The sequence below is a fragment of the Pieris rapae genome, chromosome 23 (genome assembly GCF_905147795.1).
Source record: "Pieris rapae chromosome 23, ilPieRapa1.1, whole genome shotgun sequence".
Classification (NCBI taxonomy): Eukaryota; Metazoa; Arthropoda; class Insecta; order Lepidoptera; family Pieridae; genus Pieris; species Pieris rapae.
This window is the reverse complement of record NC_059531.1, coordinates 5,209,918-5,234,619: the sequence shown is the minus strand read 5'-3', so window position 1 is coordinate 5,234,619 and position 24,702 is coordinate 5,209,918. Positions and strand designations below refer to the sequence as shown.

Here is a 24,702-nt window from a genome sequence, read left to right as displayed (position 1 = left end):
AACTTAAAAGTATAGGAAAAATTGAAACGGTAATTTCAAAATCATTTATTTATAAATTTTAAAGCGTCTTTTTAATATAAACTTATTTACATTCTAAATATAATATGTACATTCGAAAAGAGAGTATTTAAATTATACTGATTTCAAAATGTTACTATAATTTGACATACAAAATAAAATTTAGGAGTAAATCACATATCAAATCTTGGGACTTACTAACTACAACAATGTCTACAACGCAGTGAATTCCGATGAAAAGTTATCTCTTAGTGATTCCTTGAGATCCCCTGGATTCGCTCCAGGTAAGGACCACGTAGAACTGCCGGTAGCTGTTACTCTTGGACCCATATTATCGTATGTTGGCCGTAAAAGACAAGTCCTACTCCTTTTTGGAAGAGTTGAACCTCCGCCTAACAAATCTGGAATCTTATCTCCATGCCCTTTCACCTGTACCGATATGAGGATGTTTCCATAGGGTGCCGGTAAAGAGAATTCCGCAGGGGGAGGAGGATAGCCTCCAGAAGGTCCTTCAATCGTTATATGAACGGGTTCCATACAATTTTCGCTTGAGACTGACCGCTCGAACATTTCAAACCCGTATGATCCCATTTCTGTACTGGTTCGCTCGCAACTCGCTGCAAATGACGTATCAATGAGGTTCTTCTCTTGGTCTGTGAAGCTTCTACTTGGTGGCACTCTTCGGCGTGTTTTCCAACAAATACACGTAGCTACTATCCCAGTTCCAGCCATTGCCAACATAGATCCAGCAGCTATAAAAATGTTGGAATAGTCCGGCGCACTCCGGGCAGTCGCCATTCTAGCTTTAGGCAAAAATATTGTCAAATACGCGTTAGCCTCACCCACTACGCTTTTTGCGGTGCACTTCCACTCTCCAGCGAATTCACTCGTAATGTTAGTTATAGTTACATTCACCCACTGTGCACTTTTATTTACAAAATCGTCTTTATACTCGTTGAAGTGCCTGAAGCGGTATCTATAAATCGTTATTTCACTATTTCTGTTGGAGTTATTCGTGATTTCTTCTAGATGAAACGTCCATGACACCGTCGGCATAGGATCACCTCTGATCAAACAACCGAAGTAGATGTCTGCGCCTAGTTCTGTTCTTATGACGGAGGGACTGGTTACGGCGGTCGGCGGACAAGCCATGTCTTCACTATCCAAATCTCTCCATGTAATTTGGGATTTACTACGTGGTCCTACACAGACTAATTCTTCATTGCCTACGTTACTATTAAGATACCATTCGTGAAAGTTTCTCAGCCGACAATCGCAATACCAAGGATTATCCGCAAGAGTGAGTGTCTTCAAAACGGGAAGATTAAACGTATCAGGATGGAGATACGACAAATGGTTTTGGTGCACGTATATAGTTTCGAGAGCCCGCAGATTCACGAAGGCAGAGGGGTGCACTTTCCTCAGCCGACAACGTGAAAGTTCTAATTTCTTCAAATGTCGTAGAGCGGGGAATTGCCCCGCAACTAATTGACTCAAAGGGTTGTCATTTAGGACCAAGAGCCTTAAACGGTCGTTCCCTTTGAAAGTGTCAGGAGAAAGTTGAGTCAGTTCGTTGGATGAAAGGTCTAATTCTATTAAAATACGGAGCTCTCTGAAAGCATTGTGGTGCAAGAAATGCAAATGTGTGGCACTTAAGTTTAGCCGCTGCAAGTTCAGTAATTCCGTGGCGACAAAGGCGTCCTCGTACAGTTCTCTCAGAATGTTTCCGTGAAGATCGAGAACTTGGACGTCGGTGGCTAATCGAGGTATTTGAGTTAGGCCGGCGTTTACACAGGAAGCGGTCTTTTTGCCGGAAGACCATTTGCAGTGGCATTCTGTTATGTATGCACAGTTCAGCCAGTCGCTTTCTGATGCTTGGATAAGCAGAGTTAAAAGAAAGCACGAAAGTGCATTAATTCCCATTTGATATCCACTTCCCTTATTATTTACCTGGAACAAAAGATTATATGTAAGTAACAATGTAACAACTGCTCTGTTAGTACACTTCAAATGGACATAAAAACAGATTTACGACGTCACAATATTGATTTCTAGCGAAAGTTGAAATTAATAAAAATCTATGATTTTCTAAAACATCACTTATATTGCGATAATTTGTTCTTGTGCCACATGTTTGTAATTTACAGGCCATTAATCAAAGTTATGTCAAGATCAAGCATACCGATACGAATTAATTAACTTGTAACTTGTCAGGTTTCTCAACTATTGATTTAACAGAAAAATGTATTACATAAAAAAGGGAAAATTCTATCTACGCATTCTGTCAAAGTTAGTATTGTGTTAATACCTATGTATTTACTATTGTTGCTATAATATAATATAGGTAACCTAATATAAGGTTAAAGATATTAAATATTTGACAAATATAACTCTAGAGAAAGATGTTCCTTAAGTATAACTGTAGTTTGTTAAAAATGTTGTTGTATTTTGACATGCAATATGGAATTTTATAGGATAGGGCAAAATCCTTTATATACGCCAAACATATAAAAATAACGACACGTATTTGAAAGGTAGAAAGTGTATTTAGCTCATTAATATTTCTATAAGCGGTTCATTGTTGATGTTTCTTGGACTTTTTTTGCATTACTACAAATTCAAAAATTAATTTATTCATGTATGAAACATATTGTACACTTATAAAAGTCAAATAAATATACATTGAATGCTTCTTATTTTACATTTACTGCCAGTTCTCAAATCAAGTGTCAAATCAATAGTTGCTGGAAACAAATATTTTTTTGTTTTATTTATCATCATACAGCTAACATAAATTATATACAATAAACTAGACAAAGCAATATAGACAACGATGGAATAATTAATATTCAAGTACATTTTATGTACATAATACCTAATTCGGCTGTGTGATGGTGTGGAAGTGAGGTTATGTACAATGCTGGTTATTCAATGATATTCATACAAGGAGTATTAAGAATATAGCATATATATAATAAGCATATTCTACGATAACTTACACTAGTCAACGCCTAATAGTGGTCGTTGTATGTATAACTGTTTCTATGTAAAATATTGTAACAGAAATAAATAATATTCATTTCTGTTACAATATTTTACATGCACTCGCGAGCCCTCTAGCATATAGAGTGTCCATGAGCGGCGCATCACTTAACATCAGGTGAGCCTCCTGCACGTTTGTCCCCTGTTCTATAAAAAAAAATTATAAAGCCCCAGATGTAATGTATGATTGATGACTGAAGGATTATGGGTCGTTTATCAAAGAAACGATAGTAATTAGCACAAATATAACTTTTATTTGGTAATCAGATGAATGACAGCAAGAACACTTAGTTACAATCAACCTTCATATAAAGTGTTGCCACCTAGTTAAATTTTCAAAAACTATTTTACTTAAATTGCTCAATACTCCCACTAAAATTTAAACTAGGTACAAATATAAAAAAATAAACTCCTACTGAAATTAGAGTTGTGAAAAGAAAAACAAAATGTGATCTCTTAAATAGATAAAAGCTTGAGTTGGTAACGCTTTAGTTAACATATCTGCTAATTGACTGTTACTAGGAATATAATTTAGTTTAATTACACCCAACTCAACCTTTTCCCTTATAAAATTAAATTTCACATCTATGTGTTTGGTTTTCTTATGATAAACAGGATTGCTAATTAACTTAATTGCACTCTGATTATCAACATACAATGGAACAGATGTAATATTTTCACCTAAATCTAATAATAATTGCTGTAACCATAATATCTCTTTTGCAGCTTCACAAGCAGCTACAAATTCTGCTTCAGTTGTGGAGAGAGCAGTAGTCTTCTGTTTCTGGCTACACCATGTTATAGGTCCCCCATTCATATTAAAAATATAACCTGTAGTAGACTTACGCGTATCTACAGTCCCCTGTTCTATAAAAAAAAATTATAAAGCCCCAGATGTAATGTATGATTGATGACTGAAGGATTATGGGTCGTTTATCAAAGAAACGATAGTAATTAGCACAAATATAACTTTTATTTGGTAATCAGATGAATGACAGCAAGAACACTTAGTTACAATCAACCTTCATATAAAGTGTTGCCACCTAGTTAAATTTTCAAAAACTATTTTACTTAAATTGCTCAATACTCCCACTAAAATTTAAACTAGGTACAAATATAAAAAAAATAAACTCCTACTGAAATTAGAGTTGTGAAAAGAAAAACAAAATGTGATCTCTTAAATAGATAAAAGCTTGAGTTGGTAACGCTTTAGTTAACATATCTGCTAATTGACTGTTACTAGGAATATAATTTAGTTTAATTACACCCAACTCAACCTTTTCCCTTATAAAATTAAATTTCACATCTATGTGTTTGGTTTTCTTATGATAAACAGGATTGCTAATTAACTTAATTGCACTCTGATTATCAACATACAATGGAACAGATGTAATATTTTCACCTAAATCTAATAATAATTGCTGTAACCATAATATCTCTTTTGCAGCTTCACAAGCAGCTACAAATTCTGCTTCAGTTGTGGAGAGAGCAGTAGTCTTCTGTTTCTGGCTACACCATGTTATAGGTCCCCCATTCATATTAAAAATATAACCTGTAGTAGACTTACGCGTATCTACATCACCTGCAAAATCTGAATCCGAATAGCCAGTGAGATCACTACTTTCTCCATAACATATACATAAATCTTTAGTATTTATTAGGTATCTAATAACACGTTTAATGGCATTTACATGTTGTTGACTTGGATCGTTTACATATCTACTCAAAACATTTACAGCAAAAGAAATGTCAGGCCTTGAAACAGAGCTCAAAAATAACAAGGACCCTATAGCTTCTCTGTATGGAAAATTAATAATATTTTCATCCATTTTCTTTGAAATAACAACATTTACATCTGCAGGGGTACTGGCAGGATTTGAATCACTCATACAAAACTTCTCTATTAATTTTTCAATGTAATCTCTTTGATAAATACAGATACAATTATTTACTCTCTCTATTTCCATTCCCACAAAATATTTCAATTTTAATTCTTTTATTTTAAATGTTTGTTTCAAATATTCTATAACTCTTTTAATCATTGAGGAACTGGAAGAGACTACAAGTGCATCATCAACATAAATTATTATGAATACTTTCACCCCATTGAAAATACCTACATAAACACAACTGTCAGCCTGAGATTGCACAAAACCATATTTTATTAAAAACTCAGTGAATCTTCTATTCCAACAACGAGACGCCTGTTTAAGTCCATACAGTGATTTATTAAGTTTTAGGATACAATCATTTTTAAATGAAATTCCTTCTGGTACTTCTATAAAAATATTCTCTTCCAAATACCCGTTCAAAAAAGCAGTCTTTACATCAAACTGTTGAATTTCTAAATTATATTTAGCTGCAATAGAAAGGATAATTCTTATAGAGTCATATCTCGTTGTTGGAGAGAATATTTCTTGATAGTCAATATCTTTTATTTGATTAAATCCGCGTGCACATAAACGAGCTTTAAACCGTTTTACCTGATCATTTTCATCCTTTTTTATAGCAAAAACCCACTTTGTAGTAAGCGTACGTTGACCAGACCTCTCTACTGGAGTCCAAGTATTATTCTCTTCATGTGCAAGCAATTCTTCATCAATAGCTTTCAACCAGTCGTTTCTTTGTGGACTTTTCATTGCTTCAGCATACGTTTGTGGCAGTGACAGTTCAATTAGGTTTGCTTCAAAACGTCTATTAATCCTTGGTCTCAAATTTATGTTGCTTTGAATTAAATCATCATCTAATTCTTGAGAAGGTTCATATGTAGGGTCATTACTATTACAACTCAACATGGTATCTTCATTCTCTGATGATGAAGTTTCCACAAGAGTATCCTCTACATTTGTTTCTTGCATTTGATTTTGTTGTCCTAATGTCTTCACTTCATCGTCAATGTATATTTGTGTAATATTCTTCCTTATCTCTGGAACATTATGTTCTTCAAAAATTACATTTCTTGATATTTTAACCTTTTTGGTTTCTGGATTGAACATCCTGTAATTGTTATTATCATACCCAATTAGTATCATTTTCTCACTCTTTTTGTCAAGTTTAGTTCTTAGCTGATTAGGAATATGGACATATCCAATACTTCCAAACACCTTCACATGGCCTATATGAGGTTTGATGCCGTTCCATAATTCAAATGGTGTTTTCTTAGGAGTTTGGCTGGAGGAAGTCCGGTTTAATAAATATACTGCACAATTCACAGCCTCAGCCCATAATTCCAGTGACACATCCCTTGCGTACAACATTGAACGTGCACTCTCCACAATGGTACGGTTCTCTCTTTCAGCACGCCCATTTTGTTCTGGTGTATATGGCGCAGTACACTCATGAATTATACCTTCTTTGCTGAGATAGTCATTGAAGGTTTTATTCACATACTCTCTTCCATTATCAGTATGCAATATTCTGACACTATGCATGTACTTATTTTTGATCAAAGCATTGTATTTCATGAATATGTCCATCACATCACTTTTATGTTTGACAAAATATACATGCCTGTAACTTGTAGCAGCATCCTTAAATAATATAAAGTATCTCATACCTTGGATAGATGTATGACTCATAGGTCCACAGACATCACTATATACAAGGTCACCTGGCTGTAGTTCTCCTCGTATAGATTTGTGAAATGGAAATCTGCACTGCTTTCCATATGCACATGCTTCACAAACAAAATCAGTTTTATCACTGTTATTCAGTTTCAAGCCTTCTACCACATTATCAGCACTCATACTCTTGATTTGTTTTAGGTTAACATGTCCCAGTCTTTCATGCCACATTTTAATGTTATTTTGATCACTTTGAACTAAGTTACATGTATCTGAGACCACAGCTTTAATTTTCAATTCGTATAAATTATTTTCTGTTATTGTTGCACACATTACCAAGTCATTTCCTTTGTAAATGAATGCACCAGAGTCTTTCTTGATAATGATATATGATTTACGCATTATCACACCTTCTGAGAACAGATTTCGTCGCAAATTCGGAACATACAATACATCATGTAGTTCACTGTTCTCCCACTGTCCATTGACACATCTCTTTATTAACACCTTGCCAATGCCAGCCACTTCCACTGATTGTTTGTTTCCTAATGTCAATGATTTCTGGTTACATTCCAATAGTTCTACAAAGAACTCCTTTCTATAGGTCATATGTGCAGAGGCACCACTGTCTAAAATCCACACATTGTCTTCAGCTTCATGGAATTTGGTTTCTACATTAAACGCTAACAAGTCTGCACCTTCCTGTTGAGGTTTTCTATACTTGGATTTCTTTGGAGCACGACATTCTCGAGAAAAATGTCCTCGTTTCCCACAATTATAACATTCAAATCTGTGTTTACTGTTTTTATTTTGATTTGAATTACTAGCATTTCTATTCAGCTCACTTTGTTTTGGGCTATTTTTACATCCTTTCTTAGCCACAAGAAGAGCGGTTTCTTGTTCTTCTTCACACTGTAAACTAGCTTCTTCATCTAACAAACGAGCAGTGAGATTGACAAGAGTCTGTTGCTCTGGATCCAAAGACATCCACGCTTGACGGAGTGATCTATACTTATGAGGCAGTGTTCCAAGTATTTTTGTTATCACAGCCATTTCACTAATACTTTCGCCACTTTCTTTTAACTGCTTGGCCAATGATTCCACTTTAGAAATGTGTTGAGCTACACTGTCATTTGTAGACATTTTATACTGATAAAACTTTTCATGGATCAACATTTTACATAATTCACTCTTCTGTTCGTATATTGATTCAAGTTTTGTCATTATTTCCTTAGCAGTTTCACAATTTTCTATTAAAGTTATTTGTTTAAAGTCCATCGAAGATGTTATAATAAACATGGCCATGCCATCATTCTTTGTCCATTCAACATTATTTCCAGCCGGTTTAGGCACTGAAATATCAATCCCTTTTTCTTTTAGGGCACACTTTATCTGGAATTTCCATTGCCTAAAGTTATTTCCATCAAATTTTTCTAAGTTTATTGACCGCATTGAATCCATTTTGAGGTTATTTTGTCAATTTCTTCACAATACGATTGTAACTTTTTCTTTGCTATTTTTCTTAAAACTTTCAATTGCAGAATCTACTGGGCCCATAACCTGAAGGATTATGGGTCGTTTATCAAAGAAACGATAGTAATTAGCACAAATATAACTTTTATTTGGTAATCAGATGAATGACAGCAAGAACACTTAGTTACAATCAACCTTCATATAAAGTGTTGCCACCTAGTTAAATTTTCAAAAACTATTTTACTTAAATTGCTCAATAATGACTCGTATACGATAATGTAAATCACCAAAAAAATCATTATGTTTTTCCAAGGCGCGGTTGTTAAAGATAAACAACGGGTTTTGGCCACACATAATATTTTGAATCTAAAGTTATATTCAATGATTCTTAAATAGTAATATATTTTGTTATATATATGAATCAATATTAAGATCGGGCTATGAGTGTTTTGGCAGAGCAGTGGTGGCGTAGTGGAGCATGCGACTCTGATCCTTGAGGTAGTATTAAACAAATACAGAAATCCTACTACTAATAAAATATATATCTTTTAATGGCGTTGGTCGCTAACCCATGGCCAACCTTCCCACTACTAAATCCTTCGAAGTAAATATTTTCACTGCCGGGAAATTCCGAGTTAGCCGCTTCTCTATAAAGTTTTCCCAGCATTAGATTATGCAGAACGCTCCTTTATGCGTTGTTGTGAAGTTATAAAGCTTAATAGACTTGGGGCTGTTTTGATATTATATGCAATTGTATATTTGATAAAATAACCATTCTTTCGAGTTTCGAGTTATATCTATACTAATATATGAGTAAGTATGTAATGAGTTAAAAGTATTAAATATTTGACAACTGTCAATAAGGATATTAATAGATCGGCCGAACAATACAAAAGGATACTTTAGTATCACGTCAACCACCCAACGGCCTTTTGGAAACGAGGGAGTGCGTGTTTCGGTGGAGAAGGGCGACACTTTCCGCAGTTTGATAGTTTACGAGATACGGAGAGAAAACAAATGATTGGATTTGTATTCTCTACTTGCTAGTTGCGGAAAAATCATGAAATCAAAGTTATAAAATCTGATATATGAGATGATTTGAGTTGGGTGAAAAAAAATTACTGTACAAACTCTCAATGTAACAAAAATAATTCAGTTACGCCTCTTTGATTTTCAATTTCTCTATGTTGTTAATCATTAAATGTAAGATCTTCAAAGCATTTATATTATTTAATTCCTTTATAATTCTTCCTTAAAAATTCAAATGACAACACAAAACTTACGAGCCTACCTCTCAATGTTACAAATTAAATTAAATATTTAACAGATAATTAACAATCTAAAGAACCTAAGCCTAGAATGTGACAAATTCTTTATAAATCATTATAAGAAGTAAAAAGTTATAAAAAGAAGTGGAACGTGTGACTCATAGAAGTATGCGTCGAACCAGTTATCTTGCATTACCTAAAATACATATGGACTACGGCAAAAAAATGTTAACCTACGAAGGCGGACAGCAGTATAATAAACTACCCACAAATATAAAACATATTACTTCTTTCATTCAAATCGATTCTAAGTGAATATGTCAGACACACTAAACTTATTTTATATAGTCGTGGAAACTCAGGGAAGGCCGCAAACAAACATATACTATTCTAGGAGCATTGCACATGCTAATGAGGTTTTTCAGACACGAAGGCTTGAATTTATTTTAAAATAAACAAGGCCAAGCGTTGTAGCACCTATTTTTTTATTTAATAACTTATGCAAAATCTCTTTGCCAGCCAAGTATTACTAGACAGCAAGTGCTTCTAATTATCCACGGACAACGTACCGCTATTTTACGAGAGATACCTGTCCACAACTTATGAAATTAGCTCAATAAGGCTGTTTATCAACGAACTATATTTCAAAGCAAAAGTTATAGACGACGTAAAAACTTGCTATTTATTATAGGAGGACAAACGAGCCTACGGGACGTCGATGATCGTCGGTTTTCAACGCCCATGGACAATCATTTTGCCGATGTGTTATCGGCCTTTGAATACTCTTTTTAAATTCCACAGACACGAACATGTTTTGATAAATTTATAATGTTTATAAAAGGAATGACAAATACTATTGAAAAAGAGGATAAGTCTTGAATTATTAAAGCAAATGGTTGCCACACTTTTATACCAACACGCACATTTTTTACCGCGTAAAGCACGCGAAACGTCGGAAAATTTTAAAGTTATGTTCATAAAAGACAATACTATAATATAACCTCAAAATATCACCGTTTTTTATAAGAATACAATATTTTATCCTAATTCATATATTATTAAATTAAGATGCTCTATGCATATTTTAAGTCATAACATAATCTTTTCTTACTACGACTACTGAGTAAAACGACAGTTATATTAAAAACTGAATGTTGACAAGTTTGTTTATCAAAAACCGTTTGTGTCTCAACGCCCTGTTATGTCGACGGCTTATGAAATTAGTTTGTGTTGCTAAGCACTGGTGTTTCGCTGAAACTAGATAGCTTTTAAGTCTTGGCTGCGATATTTTATATTATGTATCCACCTGTTTCATATTACACAAGTACATAATAAGTTTACGCCGTTCAGAAAGAATTTTAATTGAGAAATACAATTCTCACCATTAAGACTTTGTCTTTGTCTTTGCTTTGCGTGAGTACACATGAATAAAAAAAATTAAATCAAAAGAAAATTAAATAGGTTTGGTCCCTGTGTACCTTAAAGTTTAAGGTTTCTTTCGTTTAAGGCTGAAACGATGGCAGCATTCCCTTACTGTATTAAGGTACTTATTCGTTGAGCGAAGAATGCACCATGTTTGACGTCACCAGTACTGTCCAGGTGTACCAGGTGAGAAATCGAACTCTACGACCCAAGAGTCTCTACGCAACAGGGAACGAAATCGAAGTTGGAGGAAATACTCCTATAATTGAGCCATTTATTATGATTCCATCTTAGTATTTATGGCTGTAAGTCACCTAATATATTTTTTGGGTATATTTGTAAGATCTGACTATTTTCATGTAAAATAAATTTAAATGTGTATGATCTGGGAATCCTTTTAAGTAAAACATACCTGTGATCTAGTTCCCACTTCTTCCATAACAAAACTTCCAAAACTATAGTTAATTCCATCACCATGTTACGATTTTTTATTTATTTATTTATTAAAACCGTTTATAAGAACTTCTCCCAATACTTTTAAACTAAAAGCATTATCCAACACGTAACACTTGGCATTACAGTGAGTGTACAGGTGCGAGTGAGTGTAATTTTTTTATAGAACAGAGGGCAAACGGGCAGGAAGCTCACCTGATGTTAAGCGATACCTCCGCCCATGGACACTCTCAATGCCAGAGGGCTCGCGAGTGCGTTGCCGGCCTTTTAAGAATTGGTACGCTCTTTTCTTGATGGACCCTAAGTAATGTGTGTGAACGTGTATTTTTTTATAAGTGATAAGGATTTGGACGCTTTTATCATATTATTAAAAAAATCGAGTCCGCTAGTATTTGCAAAGATTTTTGTTTTTATTTATAAAAACAAACAAGTTTAGATACAGTTTAACAATAAATTCCATATGTACAAGCGTTGCATTCTTAATGACTGTGTTGGCTCCACACCAAACAGTTTTAGATAATTTACGCTACCAAACATTATTTACAATTCCATGTTTTGTCAATACTAATATTATAAAGATGTAAGATTTTTGAATGTATCTAATTGCATCCGGATTGTTTAATGGAGGACTATACCAAACAGTGTAACATAAAGTATTTTAAACAAAGTGTAGTTAGTTCCAGAATTCCCTAGTTCGCAAAAGAATGAAGAAAGGGGGAAGGAATCAAGATTTGTTTATACTCAAATACTAAAACAGCCGGAGGACCTGCTAAAATACATACATATGAGAGATATAAGGATAACAAGCCCAAACTGGTGACCAGTCGCTAGTTGCCTATAAAGGCCGTAGATGTGTTCCAAATTTAAAAACAGCGGAACATTAATAACTGGGCAATGGTAATTAAACTTTCAACTAGGTACGTAAACAATGCACTACCATCTTTTAAGCTCATAAACAAAATTAATAGCTCTAGTTAGTACGAAAATAAATAGTTATTTACGTGCTTACTTGTTGGGCGTTTAAAAGGCTTCTTTGAGTATTTTATACGAGAGAATTTCTTGTGAAAATTCACACATCTTTCAGTTAGGTTTTGTTATTTTAAAAGAATTTTATGGAGTATGCATACAAAATGCATTTAGTTTAGAGATGAGTTCTAGAATTTTAAAATGATTTTAACTAAAACTTTATTATTTACAACAAGCTGACCCGGCGAACTTTGTTCCGCCTTAATGGCAATAAATAAGCAGTTTTTTTTTATTGGAAAAAAATACAAAAAAATTAAATACCTACATTAATCATTCATTATTATTTCTGTATTTTAGTACATAGGTTGCATATTTGCTCTCGTGATTGAGAAGCACGAACTCGAGCCATACCTACTATCGCGGCGCTGTTCACGTGCAATTTGTTGTTCTTCTTCAGTCCTTTCATTTGCAGTATTTCGAATTCTTCTTGCATTACGGCTTTGTCGGGAAAGATTCGATCGTCTTTGAAAACTCAAATTTTCAACCATACCGATTTTTATAGTTCACTGTTTATACGAATGGGCAATGGCACTATCATTACATTATAATTGTTAATTATTTATTTAATAGAAATAATTTGAATATTGATTTCTTACAAATATCAAATTGTCATTACATAGCTGTCATTATACGTCAATAGCTATCATTGCGTTTTCTTATTTCAAGTCTGATTCCTTTTTGTTATACCACGTTTTATAGTGACTGACGTTTCATGTCAAGTCACACGGGAACGCTGTCGAACGGGATAAAAAGTATCCTATGTCCGTCTCCTGGCTCTAAGCTACCTCCATACCAATTTTCAGCCAAATCTGTTCTGCCGTTCTTGAGTTATAAGTGGTGTAACTAACACGACTTTCTTTTATATATTTACAATAATGGACTCTATAATGATAATTTAAACAGAAAAAAAGGTTATTTTCTTTTTTGATTCCCTTTGTGTATTAGACAATTATTTTCGAACATTTGAATTTTATAATTAAACTACTGTTACTGAAGAATACTTTCCGTTTCAGCATCATTTTAAGAGATTCCTTAAGACAACTAAATTACCTATTTATAACCGCTAGTGATTTTTTTTAAGTCGTTAAAGGTGTAAGGAGGAAAAGCGTTTGGCGAATAATTTACGTTTTTTGGTTAACGTAACTTGAGTAATGAAAATTTTGAGAGATAAAACTCGTCATAATATATAATAATGCCTCTTTAACAAAGAAAAGATACACAATTGAATTGTAAATAGTATTTGCAAAGAGTACATTAAAAATAGGACGAGCCAGAGACGACAAAAATATTGTCTTAAGAGTACGACTGTGGGATAATTATAATATAAATTAAAAGAATAAGTATTTTTCAAAGGATGCTTTACAAGGATAAATTAAAATAGCAAGGCTTGGCTAGTTTTCTCGTGGGGTCAACGAACCAGATGATCCGTGCTCTGCGCTCACGTGCGACGCTTGGCGCGTCGCCAGCCGCACTGCAACATTTTGATGTTGCTTCACACTTAATCACTGTCGGAGGGTAGTTTACCTTTTTTAAACGATTTAACCGTGCAAAATTAGTATTTCCCACATTGTTTTATTATTTGAATTAGTGTCAATTTCATCTACATTTATTATTATTTATATCTTCGGTTAAGATTCTCGCATTTATATTAATTCGGTTTATATTGTTTCATAGAATTGAATAAAAGGTTTATCTTATAGTTAGATCTCTTCTCCTGTTTATATATATATATATATATAATATATATAAACTTTTTTGATAATGATTAACGACCTTCCGAGCTGTATTAAATATTCCAAAGTGCTATTATTTGCCGACGACGTTAAGATTTTTAAAAAGATTAAGACTGACAATGACTGTCTATGTATGCAACGTGATTTGGATGAACTGCTACATTGGAGTGAATTAAATAACCTCCATCTCAACTATGACAAATGTGAAGTGATAACCTTTAGTGCCTCTCTGAATAAAATACTCTGCGACTATAGCATAGGATCTGAAGTTATTAGGCGCGTAGACAGAGTCCGCGATTTGGGTGTTTTGTTTGTTTCTGACCTTTCATTTGCTGAGCATATTCGGATGATAACGGATGCTGCATTTAGAAGGTTGGGGTTTGTCCTGAGAAATTCAGTTGGTCTATCGGACACTGCCACTAGGGTACTATATTCATCTTTGGTAAGGCCAATTCTTGAAACCAGTTGCGTCATATGGTCCCCTTATGAAAAGTATTATGGGGATATGGTTGAAAGGGTGCAAAAGAAGTTCCTTAGAAACCTGTACAAACGAAGGTACAATTTTTTTCCTTACCTCTACCCTACTAAGTTCCTGATGGGGGTATTGGGGTACAATTCGTTAGAGCTTCGTAGGGATTTGGCTGTGGTAAGGTTTGGTCTAAACGTTATTAAAAACGAAACGGAAAGCGCATACTTGATGGGGGAAATCATCAGACTGTACGTTCCGGACAATTATTACCGCTGCCGGAGGCATAACCTCTTTGCTGTGCGTTCGGCTCGCACTGTCCAGCGTCAACAAGCTCTCATTCCTCGACTACTCTCGATGCTAAATGGGTTTCTCGACTCTTCACCGGAGAGTGACCTATTTGGTGAGCGTATGGCGGCAGTGTACTCTGATTTGAGGGTATACTTGGAGAGTATTAGGGGTTAGAATAAACTGTGTTTTATGTTATTTTAATTAATTTTGTATTGTATATATTATAGTCTATTTTATTGTGAGTTTAGCCATGTCTGTAATTAATAAATAAATAAATAAATAAATATATATATATAAACCTAGTTAAATATTAAATATATTTTTCTCTGTGTAGGTGTTTCTTTTTTGTATTGTTCCATGTTAGGGTTGCCTGGAAGAAATCGCTTGTTAGCGATCAGGCCACCCGGACCTAATAACTTATGTAACCTGCTTTTTTGTGTTTTTTTTATATAAAATAATTTTGTTTATTATGATCACGAAGTGTAAATAAATATATGGATTTATTTAAGGAACTAAATAATATTTGATTTAAAAATTTACAAATTCTAGTAAAGCTTAAAATCATTCTTCATTTAAAAAGTAAATTCACGTAAAATTTTTCGTTTCTTTGATATTCACAGTACACATTCCGTCGATTCAGGAGTCAAAAGATACCGATCCCCGCTTTTTTGGCACAAAGCCCAAAGATTAACCTCAAAATCTGGAAGACGTGGAAGTTTGTAGTTCAAGATTTATATCACACAGACGCCAGGTAACTTTTGTTGTGCGCCAAAAATTTAATTTCATATTGATGTTCCTACATTATGTATGCACAGATTTGAAACATAACACACATAATTTAAACAAAATACAATAAATAGTTGTTTTCATTTCGTCTACAAGCGAAATTGTGATATTATCCTTCGGTACCTTGAGGTCGATAAATAAAGTATGCTGCTTTATCGTGCTTACTTTGACGTTCCTCACAGCACGAACCTTGCAAAAATCTCCATACTCCAACTTCAAGTCAAGGCAGATTAAGCTATTGCAGAATATGCTTAAAAGGATATCCATAGCCCCCAATCACCTGCTACATGAGCACACTCGACATACACATTCTTGTGTATATCCACTTTTAAACCATCACACAGCACACACAACCTAATTCGATTGTATTTAATTATTTTGATTGATTTTAATGTTTGTATTTTTTATAAATCATCGTTGGCTATATATATCGTTTGTATAATTGTTTTCTGTTTTATATAATTTATGGTAGCAGTAGGAATGCAAAATAAAAATTAAAAATTAAACAGGAACAATTAATTCCTTATTTCATTGCCATCTGCATGGAACACAGGCCGCTGAATTCAAATCAAAACATGCTACCCCGTACGATGTTTTTGCGTACATTATTAAAAGCGTACGTATCAATAAAAAAAATACATTGATGCCATGATTCGAACGTCATGATAGAGATTGACGTGAATAACCACTGGGCCAATGACTCTAAGTCTATTAATCAAAGAAGAACAGTGGGATAATGTGGGTAAGGGTTAAATATTTAGTTCTGTATTAATTAAGGACGTTTTTAGGCACCGCAAGCGTACCACATGATTAAACAATCATGGATATTCGTAAATCTTCGTTTTGCATTATTTTGAATTATTTTCTAATTTAAGACTTATTTAAATTATTTCTTCTGAGTTGTGGTTAACTGTTTGTACCGCATTCAAAATATGGAGGAGGCCCTATTTGTCTATTTGTCTATACGACAAATACTCATATTGAGAAATGTAAACGAGCCAATCGTTGTACGGTCATTAATAAAGCATAAATAATAATAATAATTCATAAAAGTTGCGTCTTATCGAATCGGTGACAATCAATTTGATATCTTTTTCGAACAATTCATCAAATTCGTTGTTATAATATATATAGCATATTATAATGAACACTTAATGATATTTAATTTAACAATAGAAATAGAAACGTTAATTTTCATAGTAAAGGCTCAGTTAACTAGAAACAATATTGGGTAACATTAGGCTGACGATAATAATTAATTAGAACTGTCAGTATAAATTTTACGTAGCCTTTAAAATAAGTAATTTTTAAATTTTGATATATTTATTTTCATCTAAATGATTATTGCAGCCTGTTTCGGATTCTTATGGTCAGAAATTTATTTTTAAAATATCCTGGTAATAACTTTAGCTTAAGGTTAACCATTGGTAATAAAGCATTATAATGGCGATGAATTTCTGAATTAGGTCCAGTACTTTTGAGTTTATTCCGTAAAAATATATAAAGATACGAATATTTACACTCTAACTAAGTTGGTTTGAAGCCCTGCTATGGGCCCTGGGTTTTTATATCATTTATTTAATTTAAATAACATTTATAAGAAAGTGTTTTAAAACTGACTTGCAGGTTGGAGAACTGGCAATGAATACAAATTTAATATTTTATAAATGATATTAAAACTATTTATTTCATTTGATTGGCTTAATATATTGTAAGGGAATACTATAATAATTAGGAGTATTATTATTATACCTTATTTATTGTGAATTAGAATTACACATCAATTCTGTCGAGCGTTCGGTTTGTCTTGCTAAGAATGGATGAAACAAGCCTTAGATTTAAATTCTTTAAAGGATATACACGAGTTATCATATTATTAACATAACTTTTTAAATAGCTCGCCGTTTCCCAAAGCTATCGTGGTCAAATATTTACCCAATACATACAATCATTTAAAAATTGATATTAGCTAAGTCTATTTATTATATATTTTTATTTTACTATATTTTGCTTTTATAAAAATGTGATGAAAAAATAAAAATTTGCGTTTTTATTCATTTAAGAACTGTATTAACTAAAGTTTTATATAAAGTTTAATGTATAAAATGAATATAGGCATTTACTCTATCGGTGTATTTCGATTATTTTTTGTTGAGGAAAACACCAGCTCTGGGGTCATCCGTACTATCTAATAGAAGCCAACTTAAGTCTTGAATCAGGGGTTGTGCACTTGAAATCCCCTTCCATTTTTACTTATTACTATTACTTTATAGGTAAAGAATATTGTAGATGTAAACTTATATAATTTGAATAGAAAATAACATCAAGTTTCAACTATAAGTGGATCCAAATTCTTTCCTCTTTGTAATTCAATACTGATCGGATAATACAAAGCTTTGAAAAATCCTTTGTTACGCAAAAATACCTAGAGTCTTCCAATAGAATTCTAGATCGCGACTAAGCCGGTTTAGTGCTTAGGTCTATCCGAAAAGTAAATATAGGCCATTTACACAAATTCAATTTACTAGAGCGCTCTAACACGACAAAATTAAGTTGATTTAAAAGACGAAGAAGCTCCTATTAATATTGTTACTTATATGTTATAATAGGCAATCGGGGAGAAGGCTAATCTGATGTTAATGATGTGATACTCCCGCCCATAGCCAGAAGTCTCGCATAGGTGAATTTATTATGCTAATACTTTACTTGCGATATTGATTACATGTTCTGAAGAATAGCTTCACGATAGTATCGTCTTTTATTATATAAAATAGCTTTTACAGATTTAAAGAAAACACTTTTTCAACGGCTTGAAGTTATGAATTATTATAAATTTATAATTATTTTACATACTTTTTTTTCCGACGTTTCGCGTGCTTGGTCACTGTGACTTAAGACAAAGGGGTGTTGAATGTCAAAAGGTATTTTTTTATGATACAGGAGCCAGACGAGCAGAAGGCTCACCTTTCCTTCAAGAAAAGAGCGTACAAATTCTTAAAAGGCCGGTAACGCACTCGCGAGCCCTCTAGCATCGAGAGTGTCCTTGGGCGGCGGTATCACTTAACATCAGATGAGCCTCCTGCCCGTTTGCCCCCTGTACTAATAAATTAAAACCTGATGTTAAGTGACACTGCTGGCAAACGCGCTGCCGGCCTTTTAAGAATCGGTACGCTCTTTCTTAAAGACCCTGAGTCGAATTGGTTCGGAAATACTTCAGTAGGCAGGTGTTTCCACATCGTGGTGGTGCGTGGTAGAAATTGCCTCAAGAATCGCTTAGTTGTGGAACGACGGACATCAAGGTGATACGGATGGTATTTTGTATTCTGCCTTGACGTCCGACGATCACGAAAGTTAGAAGATAGAAAAAGTTATCTGTATTTATTTTCCCGGAGTTGATATCGACTAAGGTTTTCCTTCGATTTCGCCGAGCGAATCTTAAATGCATACATAGATAGTCCATTGTCGCACAGCCGGGGATCGAATCTACGACCTCAGGAATGTAAGTTCCACGCGAAAGCCACTAGGCCAACTGCGCCGGTAGTGTCTAATAGATTAAATACTATCTATGGGTGTAAAAATTATTGAAGTCTTCTAGTTATATAAGTATACTTATTCCGATTTATAATTCCGTAGAATTCTGACAGCAATCATTTTTTGACATGTCAGGGATGGCAAATGTCACGGCACTTTTTCAATTTCAATACGAGTGTTATTTTATTTGTTGGTGAATGTATCCATTTTATTAAATGCGGTGCTCTACATTTAAAGTGGTTTAACGTCGAGTGATAATTACGTTTTCATCACAAACAGTAAAAAACGCAAAAATAAGATAACATTTTATTTTAATAAAAAAGGTTTTCTAAACCTGGAATGAATAGGCAGTGATGCCAGTTAAACAAACAAATAAAGTAATTAAAGTTAATTCGATATATTGTTCAGGATATTGAAATATTTGTTATTTTTGTATTAGCTCGCTTGAGTAAGTTAATATTTAGATTTACCTTTTTGTAGATAAAACCTAAAAATACATAGCATTTTATATTGATTCCATTTTTAAAGAGAGGTGTTTTTTTAGTAGCAAAACTTAAGAAATATTATTCTACAGAATAAAAAATCTTAAAACAGTATCTATAGTCTGTTTATTCCGTGTTAAGTGTGTTACACAATAATATTAACTACTTATCATTGAACAAATTTGACTTAACAATATGATAGTACTAAGTTAATCTATCAAACGTTAGATTTCTAAAGATACTCAAGAGTGAATTTCTTCAAAATGGCTAAACATTGAAACTGTTAATGTCCCCGTTCAAACTTCTAACAGTGATATTATAAAATAATGTGTTGGAAATTTTAACTGTGACCAGAACAGAATATTGATTTTTAATAAAGGTCATATAGGTATTCAAAATTTTATTATAAAAGGACTAAAATTTTCTTCCATAAAGGAAATACACTATATTTTTTTGTTATATAAATAAATTGCACACTTGCTACGCGAGCGATGCAATTGAGGTCATGTCGTTATGAAAAATATACAGCAAAGACACTGCAGCAGACAGTTTTACGTCCGAACCCAATAATTAATCCTCAATCTCAGATTGAAATTAATCTAGTATCAGACAGTGACAGTCGATCGATCTCCCATCTACATCCCAATACCAAACCCTACTTAGATAATCCATTTTTGGCAACGGATAGAATGCAATCTCTTCCCTCTTTACACTCATATTTGATAATGAATATAAACAAAATAAAGTAAAGAAAACCGTACAAATAATATTAAAATATACATGTATATCTTTAAATCATATCAAATAGCTTTTTAATTGTTTTAAAACCTGGTGTATGTTAAAATCTTAAGATAGGATATTGCCACAGTTGAACTGTCATTTTCATATAAAGGTTTATCCACATACACCGATCCGGCCTACCATGGATAGCTTGTATCGACAGATGGCTATTACAATCCGTCGATTGTTTTTGGCATACTTTTAACAATATTTGGATTAAGATGTCTATCTCAGATGGTCAAAAAAGGATAGATATAGGTTATTGGGTTTGGGAGTTAAACTAATAAAACTTTATAATAAAAGAAGTGTTTAGTGATTCAGAGAGCATGTTTATTGCTATTTATTTAAGCACTCCTGTATTAACCCTCAGTAGATATTTTTTTTTTACTGGGGGGCAAACTGTCAGGAGGCTCACCTGCTGTTAAGTGATTTATATCCATAGACGCTCTTAATGCCAGAGGACTTGTACGTTGCCGGCCATTTAAGAATTAGTGCGCCCTTGGAAAGTACTCTAATCAAATTCGAATTAGTTCAGAAATATTTTAGTGGGCAGCTGGTTTCACATAGAGTTGGTGAGCGGCAAAAAAAGTTGAAAGTATTTTTTCATACTGGGGTTGCCTAGAAAAAATCGCTTATTAGCCTGCCTGTTGCCTAATAAAATCACAGTGTGTTTTGTATGTGTGTTTATGGTAAGGAAGTGTTAATAAATTAATGCTTATTGAAGGGGTTGCAACTACCTTGCTTTACATGTAATCACAATTCAAAAATAACGTAAAGAATACGAAGAATACACTATGATATCGTAGTAAGACACAAACTATTAAAAAAAAATTAATTTACAAAGAAGTTTCACTTTTTTTATTGAGGCTTTTACATTAGTAATTTACTGATGTAAAAGCCCCAATAGATGATATATACCTGTATATAATCCCTCCATGTATTTATATATACAAATAAAAACGGTGTGAATATAGATATCTATATTTGCAACTTGTGTTTACTGCACAAGACATTATGCGACAGAATTGCCATAAGTTCTGATATGTTATTACTAAACCAATAACGTGTATCTTTTCTCGATCTGCCTTCCCTAAAGAAGTTTCACTTCAAAAATCATCAGTCAATAAAGTTTCTTTAAATATTACTAGGTTAATGTTGAATAAGACTTTTTATTATTTATTCGACATACAATGTCGTATTGTTCTGGGGATTTCTTTGTTTCATAAGCATCATTTTAAAAGAGTTATAAAATGCAATGTAAGTGTTTGATATTCTATCTGCACAGTATTTTTATTTTCTATATTTTCAGTTTTGGTATATATAAATTATAAATATTATTTTTTCTGATATGTATTTGAGAAAATAAGAGAACAAGACTTAACTTTAAATTCATTATTGTAGTATTATTATAGTGGATTAATTATTGGGTTTGGGCGTTAAGAGATAGAGAGACATGGTACTTACTCATAGAAATGCTAAGTTGATTTTATTGGCATACGACGCCCATGAAGAGTAGTCATCGCAACCCATGGACAGCCTATTTTTAATGGGTGAGTTGCTGGCCCTTGAGGACGGAGACCACTCTAACTTTGAATAGTTGGAGTATCTTTCATGGAAGGTCTGTGAGTCGAATCCAGAGTTTGCTACTTCGCGAAAAAGGACTTTTTGAAACGGACGAATTTAGTGTTTCCACAACTTTAATTAAATACACTCATAAACATCTTCATAAAGTCAGAATTGGGTTTACCTATTGTGACTCCTAACGATATGTAAAAGGTTTCTTGTAAGCAAAAGAAAAATTCTAGAAAAATTCGGCGCATGTGTTGAATTCCCTATCTGAATACAAATGAGTTTTAGCATATTTATGTGATAAGCAATGCCTAGGCTAAGTTTTTCAAGTTTATGTGACTCATAAGAATATCTTAGAAAAATCCTTATTTTTTTTTCTGAAGTCAAGATTATGTAAGACTAGTGACCCGCCCCAGCTTCGCACGGGTGCAATGCTGATGAAAAGCAGGTTTTTATTATATATTGTTATTTCTGTCGCTGGAAAGCTCCGATAATATACGCGTTCGATCGCTGCTAAATAAGCTGTGGGCTGTATAGATCCATATTAAATGAACAATGTATTCAAGGTATTTAATTGGTTAAGGATTAATGCTGTATTGGTTAAAATCGCTTCGAAATTAGCTTCGAAATTAGCCATTATTTGTCGTAAAAAGTAAATGACAAAAAAAAGTTATTGTGGGTTATCCATAAGAGATAGACATATACTATCATGGACTTTTCTGTAGACCTTTTCAATATGTACAATACTTAGTACATGATTTTGATAAAACTCGAAGGGTTCAGCCTGCGTTTGCAATGTAGGCGGAAAAAATGTAATTATTTACGACATCACATTAGAAACCTTAAATATAACAGTTCTTCTCTACTAATGGATGTTATTATACATATAAACCTTCCTCTTGAATCACTCTATCTATTAAAATAACCGCATCAAAATCCGTTGCGTAGTTTCAAAGATTTAAGCATACAAAGGGACATAGGGACAGAGAAAGCGACTTTGTTTTATACTATGTAGTGATTTATTAAAATATTTTTGAACATAAGTTATAATTAGGTACTTTAAATATGCAATGGTTTACATAAACACCTTTACTAGTATTATAAATAGTTACATTTTTCGTTTAAGTAACGATAAAACCCATAAACCAGAATCTTATTCTTAACCATAGAATAATCTATATTAAAATTATATTAAAAGCGATATATATGTGATTTAAGAGAGTGTATAAGTGAAATATAAATTTAAAAACAAAAAGAAGCATTTCTCAATTTGTTAACTCCCTAAAACAGACTCTTTTTCTTCACATACAAATTGATTACAAAGTAATTAATATGCAGCAAATTGTAGCCAATTGTTACCGATCGGAATTGTTAAACCTCTATATATACAGTATTTAAAATCAATTAGCATATAATACTACGTTGAAAATATACTTACGATTTACATAGAAAATGCACAAACACAACACAATCGTTATGGACTAGTTGCACGATCAGTCGACCGATTGGTCGAGGCGGCGTGTGTCAGGCCCGCCGGTCCCCGCGTTTCTGCTTCCTAACACCGTTTGTAATATTGTGAAGATATGAGAAACCTTTTTTTAATTTAAAACTTTAAGCAATTATGTCTACGCATCGTAGATACTGCTACGTACATGTTACGAAATATGTAGTTTGCTACGATGTAATTAAACTATTCGTAGCCATAATTATAATCAAAACGACAGTTTGATCTTTATATTTCGGCCTATCTGTTACATCTCCTATCTAATAGGCCAATCATTTTTTTTAAATATATAAAAAAGTAAGATAAAATTTCAATTTAGACTTTATTTGACTCTATTACTAATGTGTAGTAAGTACTCATGTAAACAACTTCTTAAGTTTAAGTTATAATTAAACGTATGTAAAATTTGAATTTCTCAATTTTGAACAAGAGTATATTATCTTAAACGGTAATCTATTTGTTGAAATACATCGCGTACCAAAGGTTGCCACACCCTTCACGCATTTCATGACCTATTACAGTTATTATTCTTTCCACGTATTATGCTAATGTTCGCTTTATTATCGAAAAACCTTACAGAAACAGAATATTCAATCACGTTGCTTTAATTTTAATAAGGGTGGAACATTCTTCTGTTTCGCGTTAGTTAAATGTACATGTTATATAAATTAAATATAGTATTCAGAGAATTCTGTACTAGAATAATTTGAAGTAATAAAATGTTAAATGTTTAATACGTTATAATATAGGATAGTTGGAGATTACTTCAGCGGCTGACAGGCACCGTCGTTTGTTTTTGGGTAAAAGACGAGCCAGTTTCATTTCATACAGTGTTAAATATACAAAATTCAAATTCAACAATTTTCTAAAATTCTCAGTATCTATGTATGAATATAAGAATAAATAAATAAATGTGTGTGTAAATGTCAGTGGATTATGTTGAAAATTCATGGGCAGCGAGCCCTCTGGCGTTGAATGTCCATGGGCAGCGGTATCACTTAATATCAAGTGAGCCTCATGACCGTTTGCCCACTGTTCTATAAAAAAAAACTATCTGTTAGATATTTAAATCTCTAAGGAATAACGTTGTTTAGCATTGAAGTAGCAAGAAAATATTGTTTATTTTATTAATTAATATTATTTAAAATACAGCAGTGTGGACCCAGTGGCGTCAGGGTGCAACTCTCATCCCTAAGGTCGTAGGTTCGATCCCCGACTGTGCACTAATGGACTTATTTTCTATGTAAGCATTCAATAAATCATCGTGAAGAAAGCGACATGTCTTCGACCCAACA

At 33.1% G+C, this 24,702-nt stretch overlaps 1 protein-coding gene across 1 annotated transcript; it reads right to left on the bottom strand.

The window, feature by feature from the left end:
- Positions 1–141: 141 nt before the first annotated feature.
- Positions 142–23,446, bottom strand: LOC111001665 (leucine-rich repeat-containing protein 24). Its single transcript, XM_022271650.2, has 2 exons — positions 23,342–23,446; positions 142–1,968 (listed from the first exon to the last, which is right to left on the bottom strand). The coding sequence occupies exon 2, from the start codon at positions 1,939–1,941 to the stop codon at positions 232–234; it is 1,710 nt and encodes a 569-aa protein (XP_022127342.2). The 5' UTR covers positions 1,942–1,968; positions 23,342–23,446; the 3' UTR covers positions 142–231.
- Between the last annotated feature and the right edge of the window lie 1,256 nt (positions 23,447–24,702).